This window comes from Ranitomeya variabilis, chromosome 1 (assembly GCF_051348905.1).
Source record: "Ranitomeya variabilis isolate aRanVar5 chromosome 1, aRanVar5.hap1, whole genome shotgun sequence".
Classification (NCBI taxonomy): Eukaryota; Metazoa; Chordata; class Amphibia; order Anura; family Dendrobatidae; genus Ranitomeya; species Ranitomeya variabilis.
In genome coordinates this window covers 787,317,630-787,345,147 of record NC_135232.1, presented here as the reverse complement: position 1 = coordinate 787,345,147, position 27,518 = coordinate 787,317,630, and the positions used below count along the sequence as shown (strand labels likewise).

The 27,518-nt window shown below is 44.1% G+C and overlaps 1 protein-coding gene across 1 annotated transcript in view; it reads left to right on the top strand.

Annotated features, from left to right (window-relative positions):
- The window catches only part of CIST1 (colon, intestine and stomach enriched 1), a 233,774-nt gene extending 206,730 nt beyond the window's left edge, over window positions 1–27,044 (top strand). Inside the window, exon 6 of the mRNA XM_077272939.1 lies at window positions 26,837–27,044. Coding sequence (XP_077129054.1) covers window positions 26,837–26,884 — 48 coding nt within the window. The 3' untranslated portion in view covers window positions 26,885–27,044. The remainder of the gene's footprint in view (window positions 1–26,836) is intronic.
- Window positions 27,045–27,518: the final 474 nt, after the last annotated feature.

Genomic DNA, 27,518 nt, shown 5'->3' with positions numbered 1-27,518 from the left:
GGTCAAAGGAGCTCTCCATGCAGGTGAAACAAGCCATCCTTAAGCTGCGAAAACAGAAAAAAACCCATCTGAAAAATTGCTACAATATTAGGAGTGGCAAAATCTACAGTTTGGTACATCCTGAGAAAGAAAGAAAGCACTGGTGAACTCATCAATGCAAAAAGACCTTGGTGCCCACGGAAGACAACAGCAGTGGATGATCGCAGAATAATCTCCATGGTGAAGAGAAACCCCTTCACAACAGCCAACCAAGTGACCAACACTCTCCAGGAGGTAGGCGTATCAATATCCAAATCTACCATAAAGAGAAGACTGCATGAAAGTAAATACAGAGGGTTCACTGCACGGTGCAGGCCATTCATAAGCATCAATAATAAAAAGGCTAGACTGGACTTTGCTAAAAAACATCTAAAAAAGCCAGCACAGTTCTGGAAGAACATTTTTTGGACAGATGAAACCAAGATCAACCTCTACCAGAATGATGGAAAGAGAAAAGTATGGCGAAGGCGTGGTACAGCTCATGATCCAAAGCATACCACATCATCTGTAAAACACGGCGGAGGCAGTGTGATGGCTTGGGCATGCATGGCTGCCAGTGGCACTGGGTCACTAGTGTTTATTGATGATGTGACACAGGACAGAAGCACCCGAATGAATTCTGAGGTATTCAGAGCCATACTGTGTGCTCAGATCCAGCCAAATGCAGCCAAACTGGTTGGTTGTCGTTTCATACTACAGATGGACAATGACCCAAAACATAAAGCCAAAGCAACCAGGGAGTTTATTAAAGCAAAGAAGTGGAATATTCTTGAATGGCCAAGTCACTCACCTGATCTCAACCCAATTGAGCATGCATTTCACTTGTTATAGACTAAACTTCAGACAGAAAGGCTCATAAACAAACAGCAACTGAAAACCACTGCAGTGAAGGCCTGGCAGAGCATCAAAAAGGAGGAAACACAGCGTCTGGTGATGTCCATGAGTTCAAGACTTCAGGCAGTCATTGCCAACAAAGGATTTTCAACCAAGTACTAGAAATGAACATTTTATTTACAATTATTTAATCTGTCCAATTACTTTTGGTCCCTTTAAAAACAGGGTGGCACATATTAAGGAGCTGAAACTCCTAAACCCTTCATCCAATTTTAATGTGGATACCCTCAAATGAAAGCTGAAAGTCTGAACTTCAACTGCATCTGAATCGTTTTGTTTAAAATTTATTGTGGTAATGTCTAGAACCAAAATTAGAATAATGTTGTCTCTGTCCAAATATATATGGACCTAACTGTATGTTATTTAGTGCTGTAATGCATGTAATCCACACATAACTGAATCAATAAGCTTATCTAAATACCAGGCAGTATCAAAAGCAAAGCAGCTTATTTAAAACATGACATGAAACAAAAAAATCATTAAAAACACAATAAAAACACATGTAAAAAACGCACTCAAACACAATGAAAAAATACGCAAGTAACCTAATATGGCTGAGGCCGGCGTCACACTTGGCGTAAGACAATACGCCACGTATTATACGTCCGTACTACGGCCGTAATACGGAGAAATGTTCCCAAAATATTGATCCGTAGGCAGGGTGTGTCAGCGTATTTTGCGCATGGCATCCTCCGTATGTAATCCGTATGGCATCCGTACTGCGAGATTTTCGCGCAGGCTTGCAAAACCGACATCTAATGGATTTATGTGCTCAAATGTTCGGGAAAACATATATACAGTATATATATATATATATATATGTCATTGAGACACATATATATATATTCTGTATTTAGATTTCAATCAGCGCGATATCTGTGAACAGCCGGTAATTCAATTGCCGGCTTTTCATTTCTCCTGCACAAACCCGACAGGATATGAGACGTGGTTTACATACAGTAAACCATCTCATGTCCCCCTTTTTTTTGCATATTCCACACTACTAATGTTAGTAGTGTGTATGTGCAAAATTTCAGCGCTGTAGCTGCTAAAATAAAGGGTTAAATGGCGGAAAAAATTGGCGTGGGCTCCCGCGCAATTTTCTCCGCCAGAGTGGTAAAGCCAGTGACTGAGGGCAGATATTAATAGCCAGGAGAGGGTCCATGGTTATTGGCCCCCCCGTGGCTAAAAACATCTGCCCCCAGCCACCCCAGAAAAGGCACATCTGGAAGATGCGCCTATTCTGGCACTTGGCCACTCTCTTCCCACTCCCTGTAGCGGTGGGCTATGGGGTAATGAAGGGTTAATGCCACCTTGCTATTGGAAGGTGACATTAAGCCAGATTAATGATGGAGAGGCGTCAATGATGACACCTATCCATTATTAATCCAATTGTAGGAAAGGGTTAAAAAACACACACACACACACATGATTGAAAAGTATTTTAATGAAATAAACACAGCGGTTGTTGTAATAATTTATTGTTCTCTCAAATCCATTTGCAGTCCCTCGCTTGGCAAAATAATAAACGCACAAGATACATACCTTCTGATGTACTGTCAGGTCCAACGATGTAATCCATCTGAAGGGGTTAACTAATATTACAGGCAGGAGCCCTGCTATAATGCAGCTGTGCTCCGTGCCTGTAATTCCCCAGCGAATGAATGAAATGTAGGTCATTGACCTACATTTCATTCATTCGCGGTGAGGCGCCCTCTGGTGGATGTTCTCATGAACTGCAGCCTGGGAACTTTTTCCCACGCTCCAGGTCATATGAGGACATCCACCAGGGGGCGCATCACCGCGACTGAATGAAATGTAGGTCAATGACCTACATTTCATTCATTCGCTGGGGAATTACAGGCACGGAGCACAGCTGCATTATAGCAGGGCTCCTGCCTGTAATATTAGTTAACCCCTTCAGATGGATTACATCGTTGGACCTGACAGTACATCAGAAGGTATGTATCTTGTGCGTTTATTATGTTGCCAAGCGAGGGACTGCAAATGGATTTGAGAGAACAATAAATTATTACAACAACCGCTGTGTTTATTTCATTAAAATACTTTTCAATCATGTGTGTGTGTGTTTTTTTTAACCCTTTCCTACAATTGGATTAATAATGGATAGGTGTCATAATTGACGCCTCTCCATCATTAATCTGGCTTAATGTCACCTTCCAATAGCAAGGTGGCATTAACCCTTCATTACCCCATAGCCCACCGCTACAGGGAGTGGGAAGAGAGTGGCCAAGTGCCAGAATAGGCGCATCTTCCAGATGTGCCTTTTCTGGGGTGGCTGGGGGCAGATGTTTTTAGCCACGGGGGGGCCAATAACCATGGACCCTCTCCTGGCTATTAATATCGGCCCTCAGTCACTGGCTTTACCGCTCTGGCGGAGAAAATTGCGCGGGAGCCCACGCCAATTTTTTCCGCCATTTAACCCTTTATTTTAGCAGCTACAGCGCTGAAATTTTGCACATACACACTACTAACATTAGTAGTGTGGAATATGCAAAAAAAAGGGGGATATGAGATGGTTTACTGTATGTAAACCATGTCTCATATCCTGTCGGGTTTGTGCAGGAGAAATGAAAAGCCGGCAATTGAATTACCGACTTTTCACTAACACCGCTGCGTATTTCTCGCAAGTCACACTGCTGGTCCGTGTGGAATCCGTATTTTTCGCGCCCCCATAGACTTTCATTGGCGATTTTTTTGCGCAGTACGCTGACAAACGCAGCATGCTGCGATTTTGTACGGCCGTAGAAAGCCGTATAATACTGAACCGTAATATACGGCTGATAGGAGCAGCCCCATTGAGAATAATTGTGCCGTATGTTATGCGAGTTTTACGGACGTAGTTTCTGCGCTCTTACGTCCGTAAAACTCGCCAGTGTGACGCCGGCCTAATAAGTGCAGAAATGCAACATCTAAAACTTATTGTGGGAACATAGCTTTAGACTACATTCCCACAATGAGCTTTTGGTACATTTTTGACGATACATATTTTTGCTGTGTAAAAACGCAGCGTCTTAGGCCGGGGTCACACTTGCATGTGCAATGCGAGAAACTTTCACATCAATACCTGGCACTGCCGCCGGCACTCAGGACCGGAGCGTTCAGCTGCATGTATTTCTATGCAGCCACACGCTCCGGTCCCGAGTGCTGGCGGCAGTGGCAGGCATTGATGCGAGTTTCTCGCATTGCACATGCAAGTGTGACCCCGGCCTTACAGTTGCATTGGATGGGATTTATCTCCTGCCCACTGTGCTTTTATTTTACACAGCAAGAAATGACCTACGGTGCGTGATTCACATGCACAACATGTTAGTCTCTCTTGCAGGTGCGCAGAATTTTCTGTGCAAATATTCCTCATAAACTTGCATTAGATGCAGATAATCCGCAGGTAAAAAAACGCACATGCATTTTTAGTGCATTTCTGCTGTGCAAACGCACCAAAAATGCATCTAATCCGCACCTAAGTATGTCAATAAATAAAGTTTTTGCCAAATACCAGAAAATATTAAAACAAAGCAGCTTTATTTAACCCCTTAACCCCCAAGGGTGGTTTGCACGTTAATGACCGGGCCAATTTTTACAATTCTGACCACTGTCCCTTTATGAGGTTATAACTCTGGAACACTTCAACGGATCCCGGTGATTCTGACATTGTTTTCTCGTGACATATTCTACTTCATGATAGTGGTAAAATTTCTTTAATATTACCTGCGTTTATTTGGTAATAAAAACGGAAATTTGGCGAAAATTTTGTAAATTTCGCAATTTTCCAGCTTTGAATTTTTATGCCCTTAAATCACAAAGATATGTCACACAAAATACTTAATAAGTAACATTTCCCACATGTCTACTTTACATCAGCACAATTTTGGAAACAAAATATTTTTTGTTACGAAGTTATAAGGGTTAAAAGTTGACCAGTGATTTCTCATTTTTACAACCACTGCTTGGGCGCACGGCAGGGCTTGGAAGGGAAGGAGGACCGTTTGTTTTTTTCAACCTAAAATTGGCTGGAATTGTGATCGAACGCCATGTCGCGTTTGACGAGCCTCTGATGTGCCTAAACAGTGGAAACCCCCCACAAGTGACCCCATTTTGGAAACTAGACCCCCTAAGGAAGTTATCTAGATGTGTGATGAGCACTTTGAACCCCCAGGAGCTTCACTAAAGTTTATAATGCCCGAGCATTAAAAAAAATATATATATTTTATTCCCCACAAAAATGATTTTCTAGTCCCCAATTTTTTATTTTCCCAAGGGTAATAGGAGAAATTGGACCTCAAATGTTGTTGTCCAATTTGTCCTGAGTACTCTGGTACCCCATATGTGGGAGAAAACTACTGTTTGGGCACACGTTAGGGCTCGGAAGGGAAGTAGTGACGTTTTGGAATGCAGGCTTTGATGGAATGTTCTGCGGCCATCATGTTCTGTTTCACGAGCCCCTGATGTGCCTAAACAGTGGAAACCCCCCACAAGTGACCCCAATTTGGAAACTAGACCCTCTAAGGAACTTGTCTAGATGTGTGGTGAGAACTTTGAACCCCCAAGTGTTTCACTAAAGTTTATAATGCCCGGGCGTGAAAATAAAAAATCTTATTTTTTGCCTACAAAAATGATCTTTTAGTTCCCAATTTTTTATTTTCCCAAGTGTAACAGGAGAAATTGGACCTCAAATGTTGTTGTCCAATTTGTCCTGAGTATGATGGTACCCCATATGTGGGGAAAAAAACTGTTTGGGCACACGTTGGGGCTCGAAAGGGAAGTACTGACGTTTTGGAATGCAGATTTGATGGAATGGTCTGCGGGCGTCATGTTCCATTTGCAGAGCCCCTGATGTGCCTAAACAGGAAAAAAACACACAAGTGACATCATTTTGGAAAGTAGACCCCCAAAGAAATTACGGTACCTAGATGTGCCCCCTTTGGAACTAATCTGATTCCTGTAAAGTAAATTAGTAGTGCATGGAGGTGTGGTACAATTTAAAGCAATCCTTCATACACAGGCCAGGTTTTTCGGGGCAGGTTTCGCATTGATAGATGGTGTCCTTGCATATTCCCCTTTTGTAGCACACTTGGCACCTTTTTTGCGGCTTACCTTTTCTTCCAGTTGGCGAGAACACCCCCCGGAAATTGCTGACCTGGTACGATACGAGCACCTTCAGATCCAGAGGTACTGGGGCCTGCTCCTTCCGGAGTGCCAAACATCAGGGCCTTAACCACTACCTCTTGGAAATGAAGGTACAAAGTATCGGTGTGGCATGCACATCGTGACAGCAGGAAAGCCTTGAGCATTGCCATTTGTACAATGTGCACGGACATCTTTTTGTACCACACCCTGCCCTTTCTCAAAGCAGTGTACGGTTGGAGGAGTTGATAGGAGAGATCAACGCCCCCCATATTTTTGTTGTATCCCAGTACACAGGTCGGTTTGCTGACCTTTGTAGAGGTACCCCATACAGTGCTGAGGGCGCTGCCATCACCGTGTATGGTGGTCAATAGAAGGACATCCCTCTTGTCCTTGTACTTGACCACCAGCAGGTGGTCGCTACATTGGGCTTTGCTCTCACCTTTTCTGAGCATCTGCCCAAGTAGTGTCTTCGGGAGGCCTCTCTGATTTTTGCGGACAGTACCACAGGCTGCGGTACCTCGCACAGAGAGAGATTTGTAGAGTGGGATGCTGGTGTAAACGTTATCGGTATAGAGGTGATAACCTTTATCCAGCAGTGGGTGCACCAAATCCCACACAATTTTCTCACTCACTCCCAGGACAGGAGGACACTCAGGCGGTTCAATCCTGGTGTCCTTCCCTTCGTAGACTCTAAAGCTGTAGGTGTACCCTGAGATACTCTCACACAGCTTGTAGAGATTAATTCCGTACCTGGCCCTCTTGCTGGGCAGGTACTGACGGAATCCGAGCCGTCCCTTAAAGTGAATTAAGGACTCATCCACGCATATGTTCCTTTCAGGCACGTACACTTCAGCAAACTTTTTGAAGTGTTCGATAACCGGCCATACTTTGAACAGACGGTCAAAGTTGGGGTCATCTCGTGTGGGACACTGTGCATTATCGTTATAATACAGGAACATATGGATGGCTTCAAAACGTGTCTGGGTCATAACCATTCGGAACACTGGAGTGTTATAAAATATCAACACTCCAATATTGCAGAAGTTCTGGCTTCTTCAGGATCCCCATGGGGGAGAGGACCAGGCCCCAAAACTGCATCATTTCAACTGCGTCTACAGGAGACCAGTTAGAATATGATGAACCGGTGTTTTGCTCCAACAATTGATGAGCATACAAATTAGTTTGCTCCACCATGAGGTTAACAAAAGCCTCAGAGAAAAAGACTTTGAAAAAGTCCAGTTCTGTGAGAACGGTGGTGTCAAACTTGATTCCTGATTCTGCCACAAAATCAGGAATAAGTCGTTGTAATTTTCGGGCGGCAAGGTCCATATGGGGTCCGCAGTGGGGTGCGCTGGTTCGTCTTCGGCAATGGTGGGCGCTGTTTCATCTTCATCGTCATCTTCATCAATGATGGGCACTGCCTCATCTTCTGTCCTGCGGCGTCTGCGTAGTGGTTCCGCAGGACCGGTGGAGGAAGATGAGGAGGGGGAAGAGGATGAGGAAGCATCAGAAAAATAAAGAAAAGTGGGATCCTCTCCCTCGCTATCAGTGTCGGAGGCAAGGAAAGAATACGCCTCCTCCAATGAATAGCGCTGTTGGGACGAACGGGACGAGCGGGACATTTTTTTGTGAGTATGGTGCTTGGGTATACATTATTGATAACTGTGTACGTGTGGGGGGATAGTGTTTGGTGCAAACTATTCTGAAAAGAAAAAGCTAAAGGAAAAAAAAGCAAATAGGGAAAAAAATACCTGTGAAAGGAAAAGTCTAAAACAGCAGGCCCTAGCTCTGATAAGTCACTTATCAAAGTTCGGTGGCTGCTGGGTGTGCGAACGGAATGTGGAAAAAAAAAATGGCAGGCACGAGAGCTTTGATAAGTGAACCGCGTCACTTAACAAAGTTCTGCAGCTGCTGGGTGTGTGAAAGGGGATGTGAAAAAAAAGAAAACGGCAGGTACGAGAGCTTTGATAAGTAAACCGCATCACATATCAAAGTTCGGCGACTGCTGGGTGTGTGAATGAGGATATGAAAAAAAAAAGAAAACGGCAGGCACGAGAGCTTTGATAAGTGAACTGCGTCACTTGTCAAAGTTCGGCGGCTGGGTGTGTGCACAGATGTGGTGCAAGGGGGGGTGAAAAAAATGGCACAAGCTCTAATAAGTGAACTGCATCACTTAAAGTTTGGCAGCTGCGGGATGTGTTTACAGAGTTAGAGCAAAGGGGGCCGAGGAAAAAAAAGCGAGCACGAGTGTTGATTGGTGAATTGCGTCACCAATCAACGCTCGGCGGATACTAAACATGCGCACAGAGGCAGCGCAAAGAGGGATGGAGGGTGGTAAAAGGAGGCGGAAGGGGGAAGAGGGATGGGGGTGGGGTGGATGAAGAGAGATTGGGTAGGGATCAGGGATAACACTTACGGTTGTAGTCTCTCTTCTTCTGTCTTCTTTCTTCTGTCTTCTATCTTCTTTCTTTTCTAAAGCAGGGATTGTGGTGTTACAGGCTTCTGTAGCACCACAAGGCCCAGCATAGGATATCTGCCTGGGTGACCGCTCTGCAGGAATCCTCAGCTAGGGTGAGGACCCCTGCAGAACGGTCAGACAGGTCACAGCAAGTGACAGACAGGTCACAGAGCGGTCACACCACTGCTGTGAGCTGTCATTGGTGGGATCGAATGATCACATCGATCCCACCAATCCCTGCAGGCCCTGGTGACCATGGCAACTGCCTAGGATCACTGCGATCCTAGTCAAGTCACAACCAGGTCACTAGCAGGACACACAGCGGTGACAACATGACCGCTGTGTGCCCTGTGATTGGCGCGAAAGTCGATAACATCTATCACGCCAATCAGCTCCTGCAGGCCCTGCTGGGCCTGTCCTAGGCTCTGGCCTAGGATCGGTGCTATTACAGCACCGATCCAGGCTGGTATAGGCAGGGCACAGGGCGGTAATACCGCTGCGCCCTGTGATTGGCGCGATCGATACGATCGGCGATTGCGCCAATCCAGGGGGTTTTTGCCAGTGCATGGCATTGCCAAGCACCGGCCTAGGATCGAGTACATCGGTACTCGATCCTAACCTGGGACCTCATTGTTTCAGCCAATCTGATTGACTGAAACAATGAGAAACGCTGTGATTAGCTGTTCAGAAATGAACAGCCAATCACAGCGATAGGAAGGGTTGGTGGGCGGCGACAGACCCCAGGATGCTGAGGTCATCTTCCGTGAGGTAAGATGGCGTCGGAAATTTAATGTGATCACCGCAACTTAAGTCGCGATGTCGCATTAAATAGCATAATGTACTATCCCGTCACTGGGAATTAAGTCCCAAGTCACCTCGACGGGATAGTACGTCATATGGGATTAAGGGGTTAAAGCATGACATACTAAAAAGTGACGCAGACCCCTCAAACACAGTGTAAAAACACATATTAAAAAAATGCACAAAAAAATGCAATGAATAACACAAGTAACACAATTTAAATAATGGATGCAGAAATGGTGCTTCAATATTTCTTTATTTTTCAGTTTGTCATGTTTTAACCCCTTAGTGACTGAGCCACTTTTGACCTTAATGACCAAGCCAAATTTTTGAATTCTGACTCTAGAACGCTTCAATGGATCCTACTGAATCTGAGAATGCTTTTTCATGACTTATTATACTTCTTGACAGTAAAATTTCTTCTATATGACTTTAATTATTCTGCCGTTAGAGAGTTATATCGCACAACATAGTTAATAATTAACATTTCTCACATGTCTTCTTTACATCAGCACAATTTTTGAAACATTATTTTTTTTAGTTAGGAATTTAGAAGGGTTAAAATTTGACCAGCGATTTCTCAATTTCACAACAAAATTTACAAAACCTTTTTTTTAGGGACCACCTCACATTTAAAGTGATTTTGGAGGGGCCTATATGACAGAAAATACTCAAAAGTGACAACATTCTAAGAACTACACCCCTCAAGGTGCTCAAAACCACATTCAAAAAGTTTATTAACCCTTCCGGTGCTTCACAGGAGCTAAAACAATGTGGAAGGGAAAAATGAACATTTAACTTTTTTTCACAAAAATTTTACTCAAAATTTGTAATTTTCACAAGGGTAACAGGAGAATACGGACCCTACAGTGTGTTGTGCAATTTCCGCTGAGTACACAGATACCCCATATGTCGAGGATATCCACTGTTTGGGTGCACGACAGGGCTTGTAAGGGAAGTTTTGAATGCAAAAACAGCTGGAATCGAGAGCAGACATCATGTCGCGTTTGAGAGCCCTTGATGTGCCTAAACAGTGGAAACCCCCCACAATTGACCCCATTTTGGAAACTAGACCCCTTAGGGAAGTTATCCAAATGTGTCATGAGCACATTTTACCCACAAATATGTACTTTTAGCCCAATTTTTGTTTTCACAAGGGTAACAGAAGAAAATGAACCCCAAGATTTGTTGTTCATTTTCTACTAAGTATGCAGGTACCCCATATGTGGAGGAAAACCACAGTCTGGGCGCACGGCAGAGATTGAAAGGAAGGAGTGACGTTTTGGAACGCAGACTTTGATGGGATGGTCTGCGGGCATCATGTTGTGTTTGGAGAGCCCCTGATGTGTCTAAACAGTGAAAACTCGACACAAGTGACCCCATTTTGGAAACTACACCCCTCAAGGATTTTGTCCAGGGGACCAGTGAACATTTTTAAATCACAGGTACTACACAGAATTTGATAACATAAGGTAGTCATATTGAAAATTTTCATTTTTTTCATGAAAATGTTGTTTTAATCCCAAATTTGTAATTTTAACAATGGATAATAGTAGAAAATGGACTCAGTAATTTGTTGCACAATTTGTCCCAAATGCGACTGTACCCCATATGTGGTCAAAATCTTCTGCTTGGGCCGATGGCAGGGCTAGGAAAGGAAAGAGCGCTATTTGCCTGGGATAGATTGTGAATGCTATGTTGCATTAGAAAAGCCCCTGACATGTGAAAACAACAGAAACCCCCCACGAGTGACCCCATTTTGGAAACTAGACCCCTCAAGAATTTCATCTAGGGGTTTAGTGAGTATTTGGAGCACATAGGTGCCTCACAGAATTTTATGAAATTGAGAGGTGGAAATATGAGATTTTAGTTGTAAAAAATTTAATTTTTGTATTTTCTGCAAATTTGTCAGGTACACAAAGGCTAATAGGTGAAATTAGACCCTACAATTTCTTGCACAATGTCTCCCAAACATGGTGCTGCCTCATATTGTCATAAATTACTGTTAGTCCACACGTTATGAATGAGAAGATAGGAGAAGTATTTGGCTTTAGGAGCACAGATTTTTCTAGAATAGTTTACGGGTGACATTTGCGGAGCCCCAAAGTGTCAGAGCATCAGAAAACCCCAAAAGTTACCCCATTGTAGAAACTTCACCTTTCAATGAATTCATCTACGGCTGCAATTACCATTTTGTAACATTCATGCCATGTTTTATTCTGGAGAATCGCAAATCTGCCAGTCTAGTACCCATACATTGTGTCCCCATACAGTGTAGAGTCCCCATATATGGTAGCAACACTATACCATACCTCCCAACTTTTGAGGAAGGGAAAGAGGGACAAGGTCAGCGGCGCGTTGTGCGCGCCGTGGCAAATTTTAGGCCACACCTCTGATCACACCCATTTCACAACTAGTCACGCCCCAACCACACCCATTTAGCACTTCTGATCACAATGTTTCATAAACAATAATTATAAACAAAAAAAAAATATGGCCACACATGACGCTCCATACTGTATAATGGCCACACATGATGCTCCATACTGTATAATGGCCCCAAATGATGCTGTGTACAGTGTACTGGCCCCACGTGATGCTCCATACAGTATAATGGCCACACATGATGCTCCATACTGTATAATGACTCCACATGATGTTCCATACTGTATAATGGCCAAACATGACGCTCCATACTGTATAATGGCCCCAAATGATGCTGCGTACAGTGTACTGGCCCCACGTGATGATCCATACAGTATAATGGCCACACATGATGCTCCATACTGTATAATGGCTCCACATGATGCTCCATACTGTATATTGGCCACACAGTGCTCCATACTGTATAATGGCCACACAGTGCTCCATACTGTATAATGGCCACACATGATGCTCCTTACTGTATAATGGCCACTTGATGCTCCATACTGGATAATGGCTACACATGATGCTCCATACTGTATAATGGCCACATTATGCTCCATACTGTATAATGGCCACACATGATGCTCCATACTGTATAATGGCTCCACATGATGCCCCATACTGTATAATAGCCACACATGATGCTCCATACTGTATAATGGCTCCACATGATGCTCCATACTGTATATTGGCCACACAGTGCTCCATACTTTATAATGGCCACACGGTGCTCAATACTGTATAATAGCCACACATGATGCTCCATACTGTATAATGGCCAGACATGATGCTCCATACTGTATAATGGCCACACATGATGATCCATACTGTATAATGGCCACATATGACTTTCCATACTGTATAATGGCCATTGGCCACATGATGCTGCGTACTGTATAATGGCCACACATGATGCTCCATACTGTATAATGGCCACATGATGCTCCTTACTGTATAATGGCTCCACATGATGCTCCATACTGTATAATGGCCACACAGTGCCCCATACTGTATAGTGGCCACACATAATGCTCCATACTGTATAATGGCCACATTATGCTCCATACTGTATAATGGCCCCACATGATGCTGCGTACAGTATACTTGCCCCACGTGATGGTCCATACAGTATAATGGCCCCACATGATGCTTTGTACAGTATAATGGCCCCACACGATCCTGGGTGTTGTGAATTCCGCTCTTGGGCTCCCTCCGGTGGTTGTAAGTGGCACTTTTGTGAGTTCTGCTCTTGGGCTCCCTCCGGTGGATTTAAGTGGAACTGCTGCTCCTTGGATTTAGCAGTCAGCAGCTGCTTCCACTGATCGTCTATTCTGGCTCGGCTATTTATCCTGGCTCTATCCTTCAGCTAGTGCCAGTTGTCAATGGTTCCTGTTGTGAACTCTATTTTTGGGCTCCCTCTAGTGGTCACAAGCGGTACTGTGTAGTGTTGTCTTTCTGCAGGTTGGCAGCATCAGCTGGTTCGTTATCCTTGGTTGGTTTCCTATTTAGCTCACCTGGATACTCAGTTCCTTGCCTGCTATCAATGTATTCAGTGCTCTTCAGATTCCTTGTGTCTACCTTGCTCCCAGTCTCTCCAAGACAAGCTAAGTTTTTGTTTGATCATTTTTTGATTATCAGCGTTCATTATGTTTTTAGTCCAGCTCGCTAAAATGTGATTTCCTCACTTGCTGGTTGCTCTAGGGGACTGAGTTATTCCCCCCACACCGTTAGTTGGTGTGGGGGTTCTTGAAATCTCAGAGTGGATATTTTGTAAGGGTTTTTTACTGACCGCATAGATTCCCTTTTCTATTTTCTGCTATCTAGTATTAGTGGGCCTCATTTGCTGAATCTGCTTTCACCCCTGTGTATGTGCCTTCCTCTTACCTCACCGTTATTATTTGTTGGGGGCTTCTATATCTTTGGGGATTATTTCTCTGGAGGCAAGAGAGGTCTTTCTTTCTCTCTAGGGGTAGTTAGTTCCTCAGGCTGGCTCGAGACGTCTAGGATATTTAGGCACGTTCACCGGCTACTTCTAGTGTGTTTGGATAGGTTCAGATTTGCGGTCAGTCCAGTTTGCCACCTCCCTAGAGCTTGTCCTATGTTTGTTACTTAGCTGGAGTAATTTGTGATCCTCAATCACTAAGGATCATAACAGTATAGCAGGCCTTAAAGTGTTTAATGCATCACAGAAGTGGGATAAAAAGAAGACCTGAGTACTTTTTTTTTTTTTTTTCCTCCCGCTTTTCCTTTGCTGCAGTCTGTTTAGCTTCTTTCATCCCCTTGAACTCTGGGTGGTTTTGAGCTCAGCTGCAGACATGAATGTTCAGACTCTGACTTCTAGTGTGGATCATCTTACTGCACGGGTGCAAAGTATTCAGGATTTTGTTATTCATAGCCCTATGTCAGAACCAAAGATACCCATTCCTGAGTTGTTTTCTGGAGATAGATCTAGGTTTCTAAATTTTAAGAATAATTGTAAGTTATTTCTATCTCTGAGACCTCGTTCCTCTGGTGATTCCGCTCAGCAAGTTAAAATTGTTATCTCCTTGTTGCGTGGCGACCCTCAAGATTGGGCTTTCTCTCTGGCGCCAGGAGATCCTGCATTGCTTAATGTAGATGCATTTTTTCTGGCTCTTGGACTGCTTTATGAGGAGCCTTTTCTTGAGAATCAGGCAGAAAAAGCGTTGCTGGCTATGTCTCAAGGTCAGGATGAAGCAGAGGTGTATTGTCAAAAATTTCGGAAATGGTCGGTGCTTACTCAATGGAATGAGTGTGCCCTGGCTGCAAATTACAGAGAAGGTCTTTCTGAGGCCGTTAAAAATGTTATGGTGGGGTTTCCCACCCCTACAAGTCTGAGTGATTCTATGGCTTTAGCCATTCAGGTTGATCGGCGTTTGCGGGAGCGCAAATCTGCTCATCCTTTGGTGGTATTTTCTGAACAGAGACCTGAGTCTATGCAATGTGACCGAACTCTGACCAGAATTGAGCGACAAAGTCATAGACGTCAAAATGGGTTGTGCTTTTACTGTGGTGATTCTACTCATGTTATCTCAGCATGCTCTAAACGCTTAAAAAAAAATTGCTAAACCTGTCACCATTGGTACTATACAGCCTAAATTTATTTTGTCTGTTACTTTGATTTGTTCTTTGTCGTCCTACCCGGTTATGGCTTTTGTGGATTCGGGTGCTGCCCTGAATCTGATGGATTTGTCGTTTGCCAGGCACTGTGGATTTGTCCTGGAGCCTTTGGAATTTCCTATTCCTCTGAGGGGAATTGATGCTACGCCATTGGCTGAGAATAAGCCTCAGTATTGGATGCAAATGACCATGTGCATGACTCCCGTCCATCAGGAGGTGATTCGCTTTCTTGTTCTGCATAATTTGCATGATGTTGTCGTTTTGGGTCTGCCATGGCTGCAAGCTCATAATCCAGTTTTAGATTGGAAAGCTATGTCTGTGTCAAGTTGGGGTTGTCAGGGAATTCATGGCGATACTCCGTTGGTGTCTATTGCTTCTTCCACTACTTCTGAGGTCCCTGAGTTTTTGTCTGACTACCAGGATGTATTTGATGAGCCCAGGTCCAGTGCCCTGCCCCCTCATAGGGATTGTGACTGTGCTATAAATTTAATTCCTGGTAGTAAATTCCCTAAGGGACGACTTTTTAATTTGTCTATACCAGAGCATGCCGCGATGCGGAGTTATATAAAGGAGTCTTTGGAGAAGGGACATATTCGCCCATCCTCTTCCCCTCTTGGTGCAGGATTTTTTTTTGTGGCCAAGAAGGACGGTTCTTTGAGACCTTGTATAGATTATCGTCTTCTGAATAAAATCACAGTCAAATTTCAGTATCCTTTGCCACTATTGTCTGACTTGTTTGCTCGGATTAAGGGTGCCAGTTGGTTCACCAAGATAGATCTGCGTGGTGCGTATAACCTTGTGCGCATTAAGCAGGGAGATGAATGGAAAACAGCATTTAATACGCCCGAAGGCCATTTTGAGTACTTGGTGATGCCTTTTGGACTCTCTAATGCTCCTTCTGTGTTTCAGTCCTTCATGCATGACATCTTCCGAGAATATCTGGATAAATTTATGATTGTTTATCTGGATGACATTTTGGTCTTTTCTGATGATTGGGAGTCCCATGTGAAGCAGGTCAGGATGGTGTTTCAGGTCCTGCGTGCTAATGCTTTATTTGTGAAGGGCTCAAAATGCCTCTTCGGAGTACAGAAGGTCTCCTTTTTGGGTTTTATTTTTTCTCCTTCTACTGTGGAGATGGACCCAGTCAAGGTCCAGGCTATTCATGACTGGACTCAGCCCACGTCTGTTAAGAGTCTTCAGAAGTTCTTGGGTTTTGCTAATTTTTACCGTCGTTTCATCGCTAATTTTTCTAGCGTGGTTAAACCTTTGACGGATTTGACCAAGAAGGGTTCTGATGTGACTAATTGGTCTCCTGCGGCCGTGGAGGCCTTTCGGGAGCTGAAGCACCGGTTTTCTTCAGCTCCAGTCTTATGTCAGCCAGATGTCTCTCTCCCCTTCCAGGTCGAGGTTGATGCTTTTGAGATTGGAGCAGGGGCTGTTTTGTCGCAGAGAAGCTCTGATGGCTCTGTGATGAAGCCATGTGCTTTCTTTTCAAGAAAATTTTCGCCTGCCGAGCGGAATTATGATGTTGGTAATCGGGAGTTGTTGGCTATGAAGTGGGCATTTGAGGAGTGGCGACATTGGCTCGAAGGAGCTAAACATCGTGTGGTGGTCTTGACTGATCACAATAATCTGATTTACCTTGAATCTGCCAAGCGCCTGAATCCTAGACAGGCTCGTTGGTCGTTGTTTTTCTCCCGTTTCAACTTCGTGGTCTCATACCTGCCTGGTTCGAAGAACGTGAAAGCTGATGCACTTTCTAGGAGTTTTGTGCCTGACTCTCCGGGAGTTTCTGAGCCGGCTGGTATTCTCAGAGAGGGAGTGATTTTGGCTGCCATTTCCCCAGATTTGCGACGAGTGCTGCAGAAATTTCAGGTGGATAGACCTGACCGTTGTCCACCAGAGAGACTGTTTGTCCCGGATAGATGGACCAGCAGAGTTATTTCCGAGGTTCATTCTTCGGTGTTGGCGGGTCATCCTGGGATTTTTGGTACCAGAGATTTGGTGGCTAGGTCCTTCTGGTGGCCTTCCTTGTCGCGGGATGTGCGTTCCTTTGTGCAGTCTTGTGGGATTTGTACTCGGGCTAAGCCTTGCTGTTCTCGTGCCAGCGGTTTGCTTTTGCCTTTGCCTGTTCCGAAAAGGCCTTGGACGCACATTTCCATGGATTTTATTTCGGATCTTCCAGTATCTCAGAAGATGTCTGTCATCTGGGTGGTGTGTGATCGTTTTTCCAAGATGGTCCATTTGGTGCCCTTGCCTAAGTTGCCTTCTTCCTCCGATTTGGTTCCTCTATTTTTTCAGAATGTGGTTCGTTTGCACGGCATTCCTGAAAATATTGTGTCTGATAGAGGATCCCAGTTTGTGTCCAGGTTTTGGCGGACTTTTTGTGCTAAGATGGGCATTGATTTGTCTTTTTTGCCGGCCTTCCATCCTCAGACTAATGGCCAAACCGAGCGAACTAATCAGACGTTGGAAACTTATTTGAGATGTTTTGTTTCTGCTGATCAGGATGATTGGGTGACTTTTTTGCCATTGGCCGAGTTTGCCCTTAATAATCGGGCTAGTTCTGCTACTTTGGTTTCGCCTTTTTTCTGCAATTCTGGTTTCCATCCTCGTTTTTCCTTGGGTCAGGTTGAGCCTTCTGACTGTCCTGGGGTGGATTCTGTGGTGGATAGGTTGCAGCAGATTTGGAACCATGTGGTGGACAATTTGAGGTTGTCACAGGAGAAGGCTCAGTGCTTTGCCAACCGCCGCCGCGGTGTGGGTCCCCGACTTCGTGTTGGGGATTTGGTGTGGCTGTCTTCTCGGTATGTTCCTATGAAGGTCTCTTCTCCTAAATTCAAGCCTCGCTTCATCGGTCCTTATAAGATCTTGGAAATCCTTAACCCGGTGTCTTTTCGTTTGGATTTCCCAGCATCGTTTGCCATTCATAATGTTGTTCCATAGGTCTTTGTTGCGGAGGTATGTGGTACCTGTGGTTCCTTCTGTTGAGCCTCCTGCTCTGGTGCTGGTCGAGGGCGAATTGGAGTACGTGGTGGAGAAGATTTTGGATTCTCGTATCTCTAGACGGAGGCTTCAGTATTTGGTTAAGTGGAAGGGCTATGGTCAGGAGGATAATTCCTGGGTTGTCGCCTCTGATGTTCATGCGGCCGATTTGGTTCGTGCCTTCCACACGGCTCATCCTGATCGCCCTAGGGGTCTTGATGAGGGTTCGGTGACCCCTCCTCAAGGGGGGGGTACTGTTGTGAACTCTATATTTGGGCTCCCTCTAGTGGTCACAAGCGGTACTGTGTAGTGTTGTCTTTCTGCAGGTTGGCAGCATCAGCTGGTTCGTTATCCTTGGTTGGTTTCCTATTTAGCTCACCTGGATACTCAGTTCCTTGCCTGCTATCAATGTATTCAGTGCTCTTCAGATTCCTTGTGTCTACCTTGCTCCCAGTCTCTCCAAGACAAGCTAAGTTTTTGTTTGATCATTTTTTGATTATCAGCGTTCATTATGTTTTTAGTCCAGCTCGCTAAAATGTGATTTCCTCGCTTGCTGGTTGCTCTAGGGGACTGAGTTTCTCCCCCCACACCGTTAGTTGGTGTGGGGGTTCTTGAAATCTCAGAGTGGATATTTTGTAAGGGTTTTTTACTGACCGCATAGATTCCCTTTTCTATTTTCTGCTATCTAGTATTAGTGGGCCTCATTTGCTGAATCTGCTTTCACCCCTGTGTATGTGCCTTCCTCTTACCTCACCGTTATTATTTGTTGGGGGCTTCTATATCTTTGGGGATTATTTCTCTGGAGGCAAGAGAGGTCTTTCTTTCTCTCTAGGGGTAGTTAGTTCCTCGGGCTGGCTCGAGACATCTAGGATTTTTAGGCACGTTCATCGGCTACTTCTAGTGTGTTTGGATAGGTTCAGATTTGCGGTCAGTCCAGTTTGCCAACTCCCTAGAGCTTGTCCTATGTTTGTTACTTAGCTGGAGTAATTTGTGATCCTCAATCACTAAGGATCATAACAGGTTCCTGCTTGGATTCACATCTCTCTTGGATTTCCCTGATATTCTGACCAGTTCAGCAAAGATAAGTCCTTGCTTTGTTCTTTTGCTTTCCACTTGTTGTGGACTTAATCGTTCAGCACATTCTATGTTTTTTTTTCTAGTCCAGCTTGTCAGTATGGATTTATTCAGTTAAGCTGGAAGCTCTGGAAGCAGATTTACCCTCCGCACCTTTAGTCAGGTGTGGAGATTTTTGTAAACTCTGTGGTGGATTTTTCTAGTTTTTAATACTGACCGCACAGCATTCTGTCCTGTTCTATCTATCTAGCTAGATTGGCCTCCTTTGCTACATCCTAGTTTCATTCTGTGTATGTCATTTCCCTCTCCACTCACAGTCAATATTTGTGGGGGGCTGTCTGTCCTTTGGGAATTTTCTCTGAGGCAAGATAGCTTTCCTGTTTCTATCTTTAGGGGTAGTTAGTCCTCCGGCTGTGACGAGGTGTCTAGGGAGTGACAGGAACATCCCACGGCTACTTCTAGTGTTGTGTTAAGCTCAGGAACTGCGGTCAGTACAGGTACCACCTCCTCCAGAGCACGTCCCATGTTGCTCCTAAACCACCAGCTCATAACAGCTGGGTACAGTATAATGGCCACACATAATGCTGGGTACAGTATAATGGCCCCTCACGATGCTCCATACAGTATAATGGCCCCACACAATGCTGGGTGCAGTATAATGGCCACACATGGTTACCCCACCCCCATCATTGCCTTCTCCATCACTACACACACACACCTTTCACTGCGCTCCCTCGCAGCAGCCGGCAGCTTCCACTCCTACGGCGCTGAATGGTGCCATCCAGCTGTGCCGCTGACTGCTCACGTCGCTGCAGCTGTGATACGCCACTGATAAAGACCTCCGTGTCTCCTGTGCCAGTCAGTGTCAGAGCGAGGAGCAATATCTGCTCCGATCCGACAAAGCCAGCGTCCACTCCGTACACATGCGACTCCGCTCCATACACCTCGTACACACATGACTCCGCTCCATACACCTTGCACATGCGGCTCCGCTCCGTACACCTCGTACACATACGGCTCCGCTCACCTCATACACACACGGCTCCACTCCATACACTTTGTACACACACGGCTCCACTCCATACATTTTGTACACACACGGCTCCGCTCCGTACACCTCATACACACACAGCTCCTCCCCATACACCTCGTACACACACGGCTCCACTCCATACACTTCGTACACACACGGCTCTGCTCCATACACCTCATACACCCACGGCTCTGCTCCATACATCTCGTACACACATGGCTCCACTCCATACACCTCGTACACACATGGCTCTGCTCCATACACCTCGTTCACAAACGACTGCGCTCCATATACCTTGCACATGCGGCTCCGCTCTGTACACCTCGTACACACACAGCTCCGCTCCGTACACCTCATACACACACAGCTCCACTCCGTACACCTCTTACACACACGGCTCCACTCCGTACACCTCGTACACACACGGCTCCACTCCGTACACCTCGTACACACACGGCTCCGCTCCGTACACATTGCACACGCTGCTCCACTCTGTATACCTTGCACACACGGCTCCGCTCCATACACCTCATACACACATGGCTCCACTTCATACATCTCGTACACACACGGCACCACTCCGTATACCTCGTACACTCACGGCTCCGCTCCATACACATTACACACGCTGCTCCGCTCCGTACACCTCGTACACACACAGCTCCACTCCGTACACATTGCACACGCTGCTCCGCTCAGTATACCTTGCACACACACGGCTCCGCTCCGTACACCTCATACACATACGGCTCCTCTCCATACATTATGTACACACACGGCACCACTCCATACACCTAGTACACACATGGCTCCGCTCCATACACCTCGTACACACACGGCTCTGCTCCATATACCTCATACACACATGGCTCCGCTCCATACACATTGCACACGCTGCTCCACTCCGTATACCTTGTACACACATGGCTCTGCTCCGCACACCTTGTACACACGTGGCTCTCCTCTGTACACCTCGTACACACGTGGCTCCGCTTCATACACGTCTTACACACACAACTCTGCTCCATACACCTTTCACACGCTGCTCCGCTCCGTACACCTCTTACACACACGACTCCGCTCCATAAACGTTTCACACGCTGCTCCGCTCCATACACCTCGTACACACGTGGCTTCGCTCCGTACACGTCTTACACACACGACTCTGCTCCATACACCTTTCACACGCTGTTCCGATCCATACACCTCGTACACACACGGATCTGCTACATCCACACTGTAAACACCTCCTGACCTCACACATACTTACCCTCGTCCAGCGTCATGACAAACAGCAGAGTCCTGTACACGGAGGTCCTCCCGATCATGTGACCCCCTGACTCCTCCCATCCTGTGACTACATCACAGTTCCTGTGTGCACAGAGCAGCCAATATCCTGCTCTGTGGGTGCAGGGGCTCAGGGAGCTGACCGGGTGATATACACACCTCCCAACCAGTGCGGGACAACTAATGTCCCGCCCGGGATCGCGGGGCTGACTGTCAAAATCGGGACAGTCCCGCTGGATCTGGGATGGTTGGGAGGTATGCTGTACATTGTGCCTAGCTTGTACTTCTGGTGTGCCTTCTCTCCATTAAAATACTGCCAAACCTGTGGCCTATTACTGTGGTTTAGGCATAGTGGAGCTCAGGATGGGGGCATTTGGATTTGGGAGCACAGAATTCACTGGATTTTATTTGATGGGGTGGGAGCCATGTCTTTTTTCCAGAGCCTTTGTTCTACCAGTAACGTGGGAAACCCCTATAGTTCCAGTGACAGATGAAGGACCTTAGTGGGGGCTCATTTTGTGCTGGATAAATTAGGGTTTTTATTGGTAACATTTTGGGGTACATAATATAATTCGATCGCTTCCAGAGTAAGGCTGGGATCACATTCATGTGTTCTACGCTGATGACTTACGTGGGGGTTTCTGTGTAAATCCCACAAAAATAAGATTTAGATGAAACTCCTGAGGGAACCAGCCACCATGAGACAGATGGAGACACTTCTTAAAACGTTTGGCGTCTGCACCGGCCGTCTCCATCTTTTTACGAATGCACAGATCTGTGGTCGCCCACACTTGTGCGCTAAAAAGACACCTAAAATGATGAGACACCACCAGAACACAGACCAGTCCAAAGTGACTCGATCTGCCTCATAAGTTAGTGGTTCTGTCGGATTTTGTCTGTATTGCGCTTTTGGGGAATTTACATGGAAACCCTGTATTAAGCAATCAGCGGAGAGAGCAGGATAAATGTGAGCCGAGCCTTATTCCGATATTTGGGAGGTAGAATGAACAAATAGATAGCAGTACAAGAATAGGTCTTATTTTTATTTCTGTGCTGTTCATCATGCGGTTTAAGTGATGAGGTGGACTTATTCTTTGGTTTGGTGCAATTACAGCGATACCAGATTTACATAGTTTTTTTTAGGTTTTGCTGCTGTCACACACTAAAAATACTTTTTTTTAATAAAAAGTGGGATTTTTTGTCCCCTTAGTCTGAGAGCGGTAACTTTTTTTTTTTTTTTGCAAACAGAGCTGTATGAGGGTTTTTTTTTGCAGGACAAATTGCAGATATTTTTAGGTACCAGTTTGGGGTACATAATTTTTTTTTATTGCTTTTTATTAAAAATTTTCAGACACAGAATGAACAAAAACCAGCAATTCGGTTATTGTTTTTATTTTTATTTTATTGAGCCGTTCATCATGCAGTAAAAGTTAAATTGGCCCCGATTGGTCTGAGGAATAAGTACCCTTAATGACGGCCACTAAAAGGCGTATCGGCGGTCGTTAAGGGGTTAAATAAAGCTGCTTTGTTTTTTATTCTTCCTGGTATTTAGCTTTGACAAAACTTTATTAGTACACTGACATGTGGATTACTTGCAGTTTTAGTGCATTTTTACATGGGAAACGCACTAAAAATGCATATTTTTATTTACTTGTGGATCCTTTGCATATAATTCATTTCTATTGGAAAAATTCACTCATAAAACCCAGTGTACATGCAATAGAAATTGACATGTTGCGGATTTCAAACACGCATCGGGCGCATTCATACTTTCAGTATTTGGTCACCATTTGACATCAGCATCTGTAATCCAAAACCAGGAGTGGAATAATCAGAGGAAAAGTATAATAGAAACACGTCACCACTTCTGTATTTATCACCCATTCCTGGTTTTGGCTTATAGATACAGAGGTAAAATACTGACCAAATACTGAACATGTAAATGTGGCCTAAGATGCTGCATTTTGTGGCAGCAAAAATATTCAGCAATTTGTAGATATGTTGATCAATTTTTTTTTCTAAATTGGCAAAGTGCAAATTCTATCTAAGGTCTTCTTCACACGTTTGGTTTTTGTGTCTTTATGCTGTACATTTTTTAAGGACCGCAAATACAGACACATGCAGACTCATCGTATTCAATGGTGGTGCGCACATGTTAGGTTTTTCACACGGACTGTATGTAATTTTGAAAAAACTGCAGACATGTCAGGGTTTTTTTTGCGCTGCACAGAAAAAAATCTCACACTGCTGTCGTTGATCTCATTGAGGTCACCGAAGTTCATCATCATGGTTCACAGTAAACTGTACTTGCAGCAGCTCATTGTGTCCTGGTTTTCAGCATAGACGGTCGCATCATGGCACCCTTCATGTTGAAAATCAGATATTGCGGAGATGGATTACGGGGTGGGACAATGCGGCTTATCTGCACTTTATACAGATGAGGGATTTTGTTGTTTATTATTTTGTACTTTTTACAGGGGATATGGGCATCAGTGGCTTAGGCGTAAGGTGAGTATTTTTGGTGTTTATTATTTTCCGCTTTTTACAGGGGACAATGGTTTCAATTGAATAGGCAAAAGGTGAGTATAACTGTTTTTATTTTTAAATAAATGTGAAAAACAAGGCATTAATTTTTTTTTCAAATAAAGAACTTTATTCTAGTTGTGTCTTTTTTACAATATGACTATGGGGATAGTAATGGGGCTGTGAGCTGTTATTAACAGCCTGGGAGCCTTATGGGGTATTGACCCTTGCCCCAGATTATTATTATTATTATTATTATTAACATTAGCCCCCAGCCGTGGGCTTTCCCTCTGCTGGTGATCAAAATTACAGGGGGAAACACACGCCTTTTTTTAAATTTAACTCTTTAGTTTACACAGGAGTTACACTGCTGCTGCTGAATAAAACTCCCATCATTGTCTCCTGGTCATGCTGATCTCAGTGTGACCAGGCTACAATGATGAGAGCTGCCTTCAGCAATTGGTGCCTGGGATCATCGCAAACTGTACTGTTTTTCCCATGTGCCGCTATGTGTCACACGTACTGACGAACGGCACACGGAAGTAACACATGAACAGCAAACACAGATGACACATGGATATTATTATTATTATTTATTGTTATAGCGCCATTTATTCCATGGCGCTTTACAAGTGAGGTGGGGTATACATAATAAAAACAAGTACAATAATCTTGAACAATACAAGTCATAACTGGTACAGTAGGAGAGAGGACCCTGCCCGCGAAGGCTCACAATCTACAAGGGATGGGTGAGAATACAGTAGGTGAGGGTAGAGCTGGTCATGCAGCGGTTTGGTCGATCGGTGGTTACTGCAGGTTGTAGGCTTGTCGGAAGAGGTGGGTCTTCAGATTCTTTTTGAAGGTTTCGATGGAGGGCAAGAGTCTGATGTGTTGTGGTAGAGGGTTCCAGAGTAGGGGTGATACGTGAGAGAAATCTTGTATACGATTGTGGGAAGAGGAGATAAGAGGGGAGTAGAGAAGGAGATCTTGTGAGGATCGGAGGTTGCGTGTAGGAAAGTACCGGGAGATGAGGTCACAGATGTATGGAGGAGACAGGTTGTGGATGGCTTTGTACGTCATGGTTAGGGTTTTGTACTGGAGTCTCTGGGCAATGGGGAGCCAGTGAAGGGATTGACAGAGGGGAGAGGCCGGAGAATAGCGGGGGGACAGGTGGATTAGTCGGGCAGCAGAGTTTAAAATAGATTGGAGGGGTGCGAGAGTGTTTGAGGGGAGGCCACAGAGCAGGAGGTTGCAGTAGTCAAGGCGAGAGATGATGAGGGCATGGACTAGGGTTTTTGCAGATTCTTGGTTGAGGAATGAACGGATTCGTGCAATATTTTTGAGTTGAAGTCAGCAGGAAGTGGAAAGGGCTTGGATATGTGGTTTGAAGGAGAGATCAGCGTCAAGGATAACCCCGAGGCAGCGAGCTTGTGGTACTGGGGAGAGTGGGCAGCCATTTACTGTAATGGATAGGTTCATTGGGGGGGTCGCGTGAGATGGGGGAAAGATGATGAATTATGTTTTGTCCATGTTAAGTTTCAGAAATCTAGCGGAGAAGAAGGATGAAATAGTGGACAGACATTGAGGGATTCTGGATATCACATACATACACACGGACATGGACCACAGATCTCACCAGTACTAGTTTTTCATGTACAGTAATCACCAGGACGTGTGAAGGAGGCCTAAGCCAGTAAAGTAGATGCATATGATATCTGTTTTTTTCATGGAAAGAACACGTACCCATTAAAATCTTTAGGCCACATGCACAGGTTCAGTATTTGGTGAGTGTTTTACATCAGTATTTGTGAGTCAACCAAATAAACAACTATATGTGTGGTCGTGTATCTGTTTAAATACATAACACCTATAGATATGAAACAACAACCAATGATTTAAGGTTAAAATATAAATTTATTATAAATACAATTATAAACACAATAATAACAGTTTATTTATTTAGACTTTTCTGGGTAAATTTGACTTTTTTGTCACTGTATTTATTTATTGAGTACTGATTTATAATATCAATTCTGCTACATGCACTATGTTCACTTTATCTATTACTCTTCCATATGGAATATACTATGAAATGTGAACAGTGCAATATAAGTAAAATTACCTCAATTTTTTTGATCATTTATGGTGAGATTTCCATGCTCGTTACATTATCTGATTTCCTTAAGAAATTAATTATTCCAAATTTACTGACATGCCCTTGTATGATAACCTGCATTCTACTGCCACCTGGTGGTCCCAAACTGTTATTATTGTGTTTATAATAAAATTTATATTTTAACCTTAAATCATTGGTTGTTGTTTCATATCTATAGGTGTTATATATCAGTATTTGTGAGTCAAAGTCAGGAATGTAAAAATCAGAGAAAAATTATAATAGAAACATGTGCACCATTTCTGTACTTTTCACCCACACCTGGTTTTGGCTTACAAATACTGATGTAAAATGCTTACCAAATCTGACCATGTTAACGTGGCCATAGTGCTATTCACATGTCCATTTTTTTCCGGCAGCACAGATGACAAGGACCAATACAAGTCTATAGGTCCGTTAAAAACGCATATGGCACATGGATGGCACCAGTGTACAGTCTGTGTGCTGTCCGTGTATAACATTGCAAAGTATTGGAGAAGCTTTGCAATTTATTTATTTCTTTATCCATACCGGAAAAACATGGTTGGCCACATTAATGGTAAAAATGGAAACACGGATGACACCCTGATGACATACTAATGACACACAGATGGCACACTGATCCAAAACATTGATGACACTAGTACTGTTTTTCAGGTACATGTTTAAACACATAAGTGTGAAGGAAGCCTTAGGTCCATAGTGCATTTTGTGATTATATTTAGGTGGGACTATTTTAAACAGTCTGATACCAGTACCAGCCATTTGGAACTTTTTGTCTTCCATAAATAACTAGACCATGCAAGCCTGCCCCAATCCTATTAACGTTTTTTGGTTAATCATTTGCTTTAAATATGAAAATTTTCTTATTTTACAGAACGGCATGACTGAAGAAGCTCCATTTGCTCGATACCCACCAAAATAAAATGGATATTAAGACCACTTTCTTGTTTCGTCCCAAGCCACATTGCTACTATAAAATATAGCTATGTTTTTTAAATACATTTTTGATTCTGCCTATTGAATTCTAACAAGCTCAGTGTAATTTTAACAATGTTCTCAGTAAAATTAAATTAAGTTAATAATTTGGATGTACACCACTTTTGTTTAACTATACACCTGAAGCAGTAGAAAATAAACCGTAATAGTAGCTAAAACTCAAAGCTAGCCTGGAATTCAGCCCTTTTAGTATTTAGCTCATCTCTGTCCTAATATCATCTTCACACTTAGGGAGGGCCTTCTTACTTTAAGTGTTTTTCTGCTTGATCACAATTCCCATTTTTCCCAAATGAGTTGAGTGCATTGATCCTTGTTAATAATATTTTTTAAATATAAAACACCAGGGTTGGTAGGGTACTTCTGTCGGCTACAGACTCTACGGTAGGGACGGGTTGCACCTCAATGGGGAGGGTGCAGCTGTGCTTGGGGAAAAATGCTCAGATGAATGGAGGAGCTTTTAAATTAGGATCTTGGGAAGGAAGGGTAGATGTGCTAAAAAGGGATAGGTAGAGTAGATAGAAAGAGTGAGACAGTTGGGGTCAATGAGGATTTAGAGAGGC